This window comes from Notechis scutatus, chromosome 2 (assembly GCF_049901735.1).
Source record: "Notechis scutatus isolate UNSWTSFEM ecotype Mainland chromosome 2, rNotScu1.2, whole genome shotgun sequence".
In the NCBI taxonomy this organism is placed as follows: Eukaryota; Metazoa; Chordata; class Lepidosauria; order Squamata; family Elapidae; genus Notechis; species Notechis scutatus.
Genome location: NC_142010.1, coordinates 154,276,172 through 154,286,790, shown reverse-complemented (window position 1 = coordinate 154,286,790; position 10,619 = coordinate 154,276,172). Strand labels below are relative to the sequence as shown.

Sequence of the window (10,619 nt, the reverse complement as noted above, 5' to 3'; positions counted from 1 at the left end):
CCCAAAAAAGTGGGTGGAAATGTCTGTGTGTCTTATGGAGCGAAAAATATGTGCTGCAGCGGCGGGTCCTTTTACAGTGTTGAAGCTCACCTCTTCTGTCTTTTCATTGCCCATTTTCCCCCTCTAAACCTAGGTGCATCTTATGGTCAGGTGTGTCTTATAGTGCGGAAAAATATGGTATATTTTAGGTCTTATCTCCATTCCTTTAATTTCGGTATTTTGCCTAATATTCCTGTTTAAGACTTCCAAAGTCAATATAAATAGTAGAGGCAATAGTGGGCACCCTTGTCTTGTTAGAAGTTCCTATTAGGAGGCCTGGATCCCGACAACCATCCAAAAAGTGCAAAGTGCTGATGCTGGGCTTAAATTCTCCATCCCAGAAGAAGGGACTAGAAAGCACAAGGATTTGAATGTCTTACAAAATGGGATTTTTAAATGCTGTTGCAGGAGGCAGAATTGAAGTCAAAATATATATCTGAGAAATCAATCAATCTGATTGATATGGATTGAGTTTTCCTTACACCAGAGATACGTCATAATTATACAGAATATAATTATGTTAGTTCAAATTTCAAAATTGTGCAAAATTTCTGTGGCACTTGGGGACTGGGGCTGCTGCCTTAAGTGGTGTGGTGACATGTCATTTCTTTGTTATCCCTTGAGCTTAAAAGGATAGTTAACTGACACTGGAGTTACACAACCAGATTCGGCCCCCCCCCCATATTTTGCTGTTCATTGGATGAGTGGAGACTCTTGTCTGCAGCCACTCCCTGTAAACAGGGGTCTTGACGCTCCTGCCCTTCTGGGGTGACAGGCATTTCTGTTTGTAGGTGCACGTTCATTCCCAAAAGAAAGACTGGGCTTAGAAAAGTTGTACATATATAAGGATTATTGTGAGGGGGATCCATTGGTAGGTGCTCCTCCCCTACACCTCTGATCGGGTACAGCTTATAGGTTTAGGTGGACAATGCTACTTAAAGACAAGCTCACAGCTGGCGTCCTGAAGGCTGGGATCCAGCTTCATACCCTTGTCAACTGGCTACATGACTGATAAGGTAGGCAAATAACACACAAGACAACCCTTTTTCACACAGCAAGGACATTTGATCAATTTATGAAGCATCAAATATACATTTTCATATATACAAAGTGGAACTGATCGGGTGGGGAGGTGGGGAGAAGGAAAGGAAACAAAAATACAGTCAATCTGAGAAGGGGCAGAGGGGAAGCCCCATGCTATAGAAAATACATGGGCTGGAAACACCACCCCCCTCGTAAAGGCTGGTATTTATAATATATATTATATACATGGAATTCTGTACAGCAACAAACCCAACACAGGAAGTGCAGTGCAGGGCAGGGGCAAAGTGCATGCTCGGGGGTGGGGCACAGGGTGGGAAGACCTGACATGGGGTATGATGTGGAGGAGAGGAGGAAGCCCAGGACTTTGCAAGGTGGCACACGGAGGCCTGAGCTGCCACCTGATAAAGATTCCTGGCTTCCCTCCTCTCAAGGCTGTGGAGCAAAACTGGTTGGCAGAGGGCAACGAAGCCTAGTGCTTCAAGCCTGTGGGACTCAAGAAACCCCCGTAAGCCTCCTGAGACCCTCCTGCCATTTGCTCCTCTCTTAGTCTTCCCCCTTTCTCAAAAGAGTGAGAGAAATCTCACCTCTCACTCAGCCGGCTCCCCTTAGAGCAGCCACTTCTGCAAGTTTAGCAGGGCGCTTGAGCAGGGCCTACAAAGCCCACCATAAGCCATTTGGCCAAGCTTCTCCTCCCTGACATTCTCTGCATCACTGACTGAGCAAGAATCTTCCTGCCTCTGACTGGGGAAGATGGCAGTGGTAATTCAGAGAATCAAGAGGGCAATGGGTGTGGCCGGCTGGATGAAATATTTTTTCGCTCGGGCAACCTCTGAGGCTAGCCTAACTTTCAGCAGCCGGTAAAGCTAACCTTCAGAGGTGGCTAGTCTGCATTTTAGAATGGGTCACTGCTCTACTTCCCTCTTCTAAGCTAGGGGAAAAAAATAGTGTGCTTCTATTATTAGAAATCTGGGGAGCACCTCTTTGCATTTTATTAAGCAATAAAATAATTTCTTCCATCCAAAATCCATAGCATCTCCTTAAAAATATAAAAACAGGCACTGTTAATTCAGGCATCATTTCCTTACTTTCTGAAATGATGACTTGATATCGTTAATCCAGCCTTTTCTCTCTGTCCAAAGCTAAAACAAGAAGTTCTAGGAGGAGGCCCACCTCTAATATTACTAGGCAAGGTAGGTGAGTGGCAGAACAAGGTAGCACCTCGAGGGAAGGAAGAAGGTGAGGTCTGGATGTGCCCCATAAGCTTGATTTGGGACAGCAGAAACTGGGTGCCATCTTTTTCTGGAAACACAGCGCACAGGGATTAAAGTGCATCTAACTTCCCAAAGGAACGACTTGGGAGAGAATCCTACTCTACCTCCCCATTACTAGGCATTAACGCACTGACTGGCTGAAAAAAAAAAAAAACAATTTAGGAGAGAAGAGATCACAGCAGTTTACTCTCCACTCTCCAATTCAATTAGGGATGGGTTCATAAAGCCCAAGACTATACAAGTCTGTATCTTTAAAAAGAGATTCAGTGCAAACCCCACATCAGGGATGGGGAGAAGAAGGGGGTAAAAATAGCCCTTTATGAATAAGAACTGAGAGGGCAGGACACATTCCCTTCCCATGTCCCAGACTTCTCCATACTTTGAACTCATCTCTTCCCCACAGATCCTTCACGTCTCCCATCCCAGTCTCTTTCCTTTCTCTACTTGAAACAGCAGAAACTCACAAACTGTGCAAATTACCAATTACAGCCTCTCTTCATCACCTCCCCAAAAGAGCAAAGGGCCCCCAAGGATTCATCAGCTCCACATGCTGAAGGTGACTGACAGATGTATCTTTCTCTCTATGGAGCAAGTCAACTTAGGTAAGACAGCTTTCAAGAGGAAGAGACCATTTTCTAAAACAGGGGTCTCCAACCTTGGCAACTTTTAAGACTTGTGGACTTCAACTCCCAGAATTCTGGGAGTTGAACTCCTCAAGTCTTAAAGTTGCTGAGGTTGGAGACCCCTGTTCTAAAACACAAAGTATTTTGTCTAGTAATTGATGACACTAGATGGACAAATTAAGGGAAGACCGATTGAAAGTCTGTTTTGGACACCAAAACAACAGAAGCATCTTTGAGGAGCAACCTGCACAAGGGCATGCTGATACCCACAGTGCTGAAGGAATGGGTAGGTAGGTGTAGATATTTTTTTCCAACAAAGTTCTTCTGGAAACACCCCCTTCCCCCTTGATAGAGACAGGAAGGCACACTCCCATCAACACTACTATTAAAGTCAGCAACAACAGTTGCTTAACATCACAGCAGTTCCATGTCACAGCCAAGTGTATGAAAGTGGGCATTAAATAAAACTGCCTCAAAATATTGTCAAGTCACGGCAATAAAGAACATTTAGGTGACAATGGGCTTTTCCTTGTTTGTTATATTCTAATAGAAGCGGCTGCTTTTCCCCAAATAAAGACAGAACATTGGGGAAAATGGAGGCTTAGGAGGAGCTGCAAGGGGAAAACGACAGGCTTGAGAAGGGCTAAACTTCTGCACATACAAATTCTGTGCCTCTTTGCAGAATTTGGCAATGAACAAAGTATTTTATGCAGCCTCAAAACTTCATCTATGGTCTTTAGAATTCTGTTCCATTTTCTGCATTTATAGGGTTGTTTGCCATGAGGAAAAGTGAGTTCATGGTCCACAGGACCTATTAAAACTGGGTTAATCAGACTGAAAACGTATTTTTGGGGGGTAAATCAGAAAAAAAATTAAGAGGTTCTTCTTCAGTCATTCTTAAAATGCAGGATTCATAAATGTCATTTGCAGTTTAAACATGACACACAGAAGGCAGCCACAGGGACTATTTGCTACCTATTAAAATGTTAAAAATACAAAGCTTTTCTTCTTATCAGCAAATTCTGGGGCTAATGAGAGAGAGAAGAAGAGAGACTTCTGAAGTCTTGTTTGGATTAGTGCTTTCTGGGGAGAGGTTCTGAGCAGAAGAGAATACAAAGTCATTTGTACAGCTTCCTCTGCACATTAAAAACCACTACACTGGGCAAGATTACCTGGGAGACTATCAGGTGTCCCACATACAGCAAATAGTATGATTATCTCTGCCCATTTCTGACAATGGGAGCATGTAGCAAAATCATATGACTGATTCCTTCCTTCCTTCCTTCCTTCCTTCCTTCCTTCCTTCCTTCCTTCCTTCCTTCCTTCCTTCCTTCCTTCCTTCCTTCCTTCCTTCCTTCCTTCCTTCCTTCCTTCCCCATCACAAAGTGATGCTATCACAAAGGAATTTGCTGCCTCCCAGCACACAAATGTTATTAAAAGTTGGGATTAAATTTTTTTACCTGTTTGGCCATACTCCTAAGACAACACAAACAGACACTGGCTTTCCCCAACACTGCAGCTTGAACTTCTGCCATCCACGGCCACCACAAAAACTATCATGCTGTCCACAGATGTTCAGAAAAAGATGGTAGGAGCGGGGACAGATGGCCCGCAAGGAAGAGAAAAGAGGCAGAGCTCCCAAAAGCAAAGCCCGTGTGAAGCTGTACCCCCCTCCGGCCACGCACGGCGTTGCAGATCCAGGTTTTCTTCCTTTCCAAGGGATGCCCTCTCTCAGTTCTGATCCTAGGAAAAAGAGGGATGGGATGTGGAGTGGGGAGGAGGAAAGGGAATGGCCATAAAATCTAGACACCCTCCTGACCTCCATCCTTCCCCATCACTTCAGCTGGAACAGGGGAGACACGCCCCCCCCCCAAGCTCTGTTATTTATATATTTATAGATCTGCTATCAGTTCCATTGTGGTGGCAGCTGTTCACACAACGGTGCTGATTCTGTTGACCGGCTTAGGCTTGGGGTTTGGGGGCCCTTGAGCAGGCATGGCTGGAGGGCCCCCCTGGTGCATGGACATGTGCTGGGCCAGAGGGGACGTAGGAGCAGCCGGAGAGTGGGGGCTGAGAGGCGTATGGGGCGATGGAGGGGGAAGAGGTGGGTAAGAAGGATGCGGGGGAATGGGAGAATGAGGCGGGGGCATCGGGGGCTGGCTGTGGTGTGGCTGAGGATGGCCGTGATGCCCAGGATAGGGCCCCATGCCAGAGGGCGGCGGAGGCCGCTGTAGCAGCTGTGCGGGGTGATGGCTGAAAATAAAGTGCTTCGGGGCCTGCTGCCTATGCAGGGTGTGCTGCCCGCTGAGCCCTGGCTGATGCAGCTGCTGGGGGTACGTGTGGGCCAGGGCATGCTGAGGGGCAGGGCTGTAGAGGGGCAGCGGCGAGATGGGCTGGCGCCCATGAAGGAAGGGAGGGTGCTGGGAAGCGGCCGCAGCCAGCTGGAGGCGCTTCTGCTGCACAGGCCGACCGAGAGTGTAGTGGTGGTGGGGTTGTGGGGTAGGGAAAGCAGGCACCGCCTGCTTCTGGGGGAGCCGAGAGAGGAGGCTGCTGGGAATGATGGTAGCGCTGGACCTGAGGGGGCAGAGGGTTGGAGGGCAGAGCCAGGGGTGGGGGTGGGGGTGCTGGCTGCTGAGGGGGAGGGGGCTGCTGGGGGTAGGGGGGCGGGGCTGGGCAGAGGGGCTATGGCAGTACTGGGCGTGGAGCGCCTGCAGCTTCGACTGGCTGCCGTCAGGGAGGACGGGGTGGCTGTGATGTGGGTGGTGCTGGGGCAGGTGATGGTGGGACGAAGAGGCCGAAGAGGAAGAGGCCGAGGCCTGGCTGGGGGGAGTCTGGAAAGGGCCCTTCCCACGCTTGCTGCCAAACAGGGAGCCCAGGAAGGAGGACGAATTCGAGGGGGGCCGAGGCTGGGGCTTGTATTCCTCTGGAGGAGGTGGTGGTGGCGGCGCCCTCTGGTGGGGATGTGGGCTGCTAATGATAGACCCCTAGAGGACACAAGGGACGAGGGTGGAAAGGCAGAAGAAAGAGGAAGAGAAGGGAGAGAAAGATGGGGCATTAAACAACTGGTGTCCATAAGCCCCCCCCTAGGCCAACAGTCTGGACTTCCCTAGACTTTCTCAGGCAGGCTTGGCTCAAACTAAAGTACAAAGTTCTGGGAAAGGAAGTCAAGGCTCCCAAAGCAAGGGAAGGACTCACATGCTCTTTGACCTCCCCCTCTGGAGGTAGGCAGAAAAGAAGAGACAGAAGCTGCAAGGCCGAAAGCGGGAGAAGGGCGGAAGGACCCCAACCTGCATCCCTCTCCTCCCTCCGCCATCTATCATCCTGGGCTGGTTTACCTCTAGCCCACTTACTTCAATTGTGCTGTCCAAGGATCCCACGCTGTTACGGCGGCCCCGCTTGCCTGCAACAGAGCAGGGATTAGCGAGACCCGAACTTCACCCCTTCCCCGTTGCGCCAACCCTCCACTTTTGAAGGTGAGAGGGAAGAAAATCCCCCATCCCATCCCACCAAAGCAGAGCAGCAGAGCAAAGGCAGAGTTAGCAGAAGAAAAGAGGGAAACAGAGTGTCTTGCCCTTGTTCACCTCCTTTTAGTACAGAGCAGGCCTCTTCTACTACAGTAAAATTACTTGGGTCGGGGCACACAAATATTGTGCATCCATCACCCCCCCGACCTCTGCACTCCTCCTGAGACTCAGAGTGCAACTACATTTCTTTCTCACTCTAAGTTTGGAAGAGAGAAAGAGATCAATCCATCCATTCATCCGTTCACCAGCTATTTGATAAATTCTTACATTTCAAAATCCTGGGGATTTCTTATTCCTGAATCAGTTTTATGGAAGAGAATGAAATGGTGGAAATCTTTTTCCAGACATAAAGGATGTGTTTTTTTAACCAGTAGAGGGAGCCGTAACAATTATATTTTGGGGATAAATTGATTTCTGGGATGGAATTAAGTTAAAGTTTGAATGGAGCTGGGTTTTTAAGAGAGCTGTGACAGAGCCAGTTTTAACAAATTCAAGTGCTAAAACCTTTTCCTTGGCTGCATTGCTCCAGCTTAAAGGTGGTGATGGGTGCTCCATCTTGAAAAGCTCCCTTCATGCAAAATCTTCCTGCAAGTAGAAACCTAGGAAGCCAAGGGAGAAAGGTTCAGTCTGAATTTCTCCCTATTTTTTTTTTTACTTGCAGGAATTTCTCTTGTTCATAAGAGAGCATCTGAAGTAAACAACACGGTGGCCAATCAACAGCCAGGATCCCACAAAGCCCACAAAGGCTACCAAAAGCTGGTGGCACAGTAACACACCATTTTGAGGTAGCGTATGTATATTCGTATTAGCTACAAAAGAGGCTTTTTATAGTGTTAAACATTAAGAACACTTTAAATCCCCCTCTGCCAATCCCAGAAAATCAAAAAGGAAATCTCAAATCTGTTGATTTAGCCAAGAGCCACAGCTCTGCTCACCGTGGCCCTTGGCTTCCCCAAAATAGTTGTCCATGCTCAATCTAAAACCTGAAGGAGTACAGTCTAGGAACTGTCCCGGCAGGTCCTGTCAAATGCATATATTGGCTCAAATTCTGGAACCCATAACCTGGATACCAGAAGGACAACTAAGCATTTCCAGCCGCATTCCTAGAGAGGCCTCCAGGACACTGATGATGTCATCTGCTACATCCTGCCACACTTTTCCGTTGCGTGGAATCTGGTGATATTCATCATAGGTTCTCCTCAGCATAAATGGAGAAATTCTGGTTCTTTCCTGATCTTCATCCCAGCCCTGAGCCTCCCTTTGTCTCTTCTCCTAGAGCCATAGGGAGAACCTAGAGTCCTGAACCCCTGTCCCTCACCAGCATCAGAGAGGTCACGCAGGGAGCTATTGAGGGCACTTCTCTTCAGGCCCTCTCCCATAGTGTAGGCATCCTCTAGGCTGCTCCTGGTCAGGGTGCCATTCACGGTGTCCTTGGGCCCAGAAGAGGGAGAGGCGTTGGGGCGCATTACTCCTTTCTGCTTTTCAAGCTCCGCTGTGATGGAAGAATAAGACAGAAGCAGACTGGTTATTTAGAAATCTTGGGATGGTGCCTCAGCCTTGAATGACAGAGCAACGCCATTTCTGATTAATAATGATACAGTCCAAAGACTGCATTTGGCAACAATAGACAAGTGCCACGAATATTTGTGAAATATCATCCCGCATGACTTCTAATTATACGAAGCTTATGCAATATTCCCACGTCACTTCTAAGCTGTCAAGCACTTGCCCATTTTCAAATATATTCCCTGTAATAACAATCCGGACCATAGCAGTTCCTCACTCACATTCCACACGGTATTTCTCCATCTCTTGCACTTCAGCGATGGACTCCCGCAGGTCACTTGTGAAACGCAACCGATCCTGCAGACTGGGGGCATTGAAGATGATCAGGACTTTTCGTTCCCCACCGGGGACAGCTGAGAGTAGTTTAATCCCATACTGGTAATCTGGTTGGAAGAAAGTCAGATTCTGGTTGACGATGAGTCCATTGCAAAGCAAGGATGGCAATCATGAAATGGGCCAGAGTGATGGGTTATTCCTGAGGGTCAGCTCAAGACAGCAAAGAGCAAAGGCCCTTCAGAAGCTGGCTCACAGCAGGGAAGATAAACATGACTTCCCCAGCTGGACACTTCCAGGTTAGTGTGGGCCGCATTCTCAGCCTGCATGGAAAGCACAGGGCAAGGAAGGCCTAGGTAGGTAAGGGATCCAATGAATCTGTTGTTTTTGTAGTAGGCACTGAAGGCCCAACAAGTCTTCTTTAAAGGGGACTTTAAGGATCAAGATGGGGAGAAGGAGAAAGATTATAATTGGAGCAGATAGTAACGTATCATGGAGTCTGATAGAGTCCCATAGAGAAATGACTATAAGGCCTCTCTGTTGGGAATTTTGGCAGGGACACTCACAGGAATTCTGAAAGAGCTGCAGTTGCATCTCAACAAGCGGGAAGCTCTGGCGGAAACTGTAGGTCACAAGGATCTTCTTCTTCTGGAAAATCTTTGTCACCTAAATATCATTGGTCGCAAAGAGTTGATGATGGGGAAAAGAGGATCAATAAGGAGGAAAGAGAACCATGAGTCAACCACCATGCTTCATTTTCTAATCTAGAGCACATTGAAAAAAAAATAACAAAGGAAGCCAAGGGAGAAGAAAGGTTCAGTCTGAATTTTATACATTTATGTAATACTAAAGTAAAATGGAATCTCCTTTCATATGGCTGGAAACAATTGATTCTAGCAACTTTTTTTTTAAGAAAGCGCCACTGACATTATTAGTCAGGCCAGTATTTCCATCTCAGATTAGTCATAAACTATACAAAATGAGTGTCTAATTCACCACATTTTCACACAAAATAGGATGTTGCTGCATGGTTTCGTTGATATTCTCTCAGACACATTCTAACTTTTAAATTACTTTAAAAAGAAAAAAAAAAACAATAATTTCACAATACTATGATGATACTGCCAGTCAAACGCCTTTCAAATGGGCATGCATTTTTAAAGTTTCATTTATATATCCATCTTTTCTCCTCAAAGGGTCTCTTTTCTTCCCAGTATGCAGTTTCACTAGAAAGCCTATTTCCATTCATTCTAATCCATCAATCTATCTCCAGCATTGAAATAGTCTCAGTACTTCCCCTGTGATGTTGGCTCAATTAGGAAGGCAAAACAGAAAAAGAGATCCAGGATGTGGCAAGCCAACAAATGGCCCCGCTTGATAGAAACAGAGCCTTTCTGGACCTTTTGCTTCTCAACAATGCCCATCTTGTTCCAAGCCTTTCATCACCTGGGCTTTTCAAACGTTTTGCATGAGAAGATGGAAACTTTCCCAACTCTATCGCTTCTTAAAGAAGCTGAGTTCCCTCACCACTCTTGGCCTTACCACTAAGAGGTCATTGAAGAGGAAGACTTCCCTCTGGTGCAGGCCAAGCCTCTGGGGCCGGTTGGGGTCAGGGACCTCATACAGCTGGCAACAGCACACCAGGCGCCTATGGGGCAGAGAGAGAACCTGGTGGGATAGAGAGGAAGAACATGCTGGGAGCATAGCTGGAAAATAAGTGCTTGGGAAAACTCTTTGCAAACCACAGTCAACCACCCCTGAAGACAGCTTCCACTTACTGGCTTTTTGCCCACAATCATGCGCTCGACTGCCTGGACCTGAGAAACGTGATCATCGTTGGTGCGCAGTTCTCGGCTCTGAATCCGCTGATAAATCCCTACCAAGAGGTCACGGGGAATATCCTCCCCATTATCAACCCCTGGCAAAGAAACCAAGAGGAGGAGTCAACAGAGAACAGAAAGGTCACATTCAGTCTGACTAATAATACCGTCACCACACAGCATAATATTGTATGTTTTAGGCCTTGTAGGCCAGTCCCAGCCTTATGCCTCAGCCTAATTTAAAAAAATGAGTTTTGCAAGAAATTCATTCAGATCTCTGGCAAGAGTTACCTCGCAGGTCCCGGGCAGCATATCACTAGGGAGAGAGAGGGGAAAAAAGGGAAGGGGAGCAACAATTGCCACAAAGAGAACATGAAAATGAGTGACCTGTGCAATAAGTGTTGGTTTTGTCCTTGCATCCTTTATCTCAGCTCTGCCATTGCCACCACATGGCCCCCC

The 10,619-nt window shown here is 47.2% G+C and overlaps 1 protein-coding gene across 1 annotated transcript in view; it reads right to left on the bottom strand.

The window, feature by feature from the left end:
- Window positions 1-1,082: 1,082 nt before the first annotated feature.
- The window catches only part of IQSEC2 (IQ motif and Sec7 domain ArfGEF 2), a 160,983-nt gene continuing 151,446 nt past the window's right edge, over window positions 1,083-10,619 (bottom strand). Inside the window, 9 exon segments of the mRNA XM_087956905.1 lie at window positions 1,083-5,503; window positions 5,505-5,646; window positions 5,649-5,961; window positions 6,328-6,377; window positions 7,820-7,993; window positions 8,289-8,450; window positions 8,907-9,006; window positions 9,883-10,008; window positions 10,119-10,258. Of these exon segments, the coding sequence (XP_087813031.1) occupies window positions 4,909-5,503; window positions 5,505-5,646; window positions 5,649-5,961; window positions 6,328-6,377; window positions 7,820-7,993; window positions 8,289-8,450; window positions 8,907-9,006; window positions 9,883-10,008; window positions 10,119-10,258 (1,802 nt within the window). The 3' untranslated portion in view covers window positions 1,083-4,908.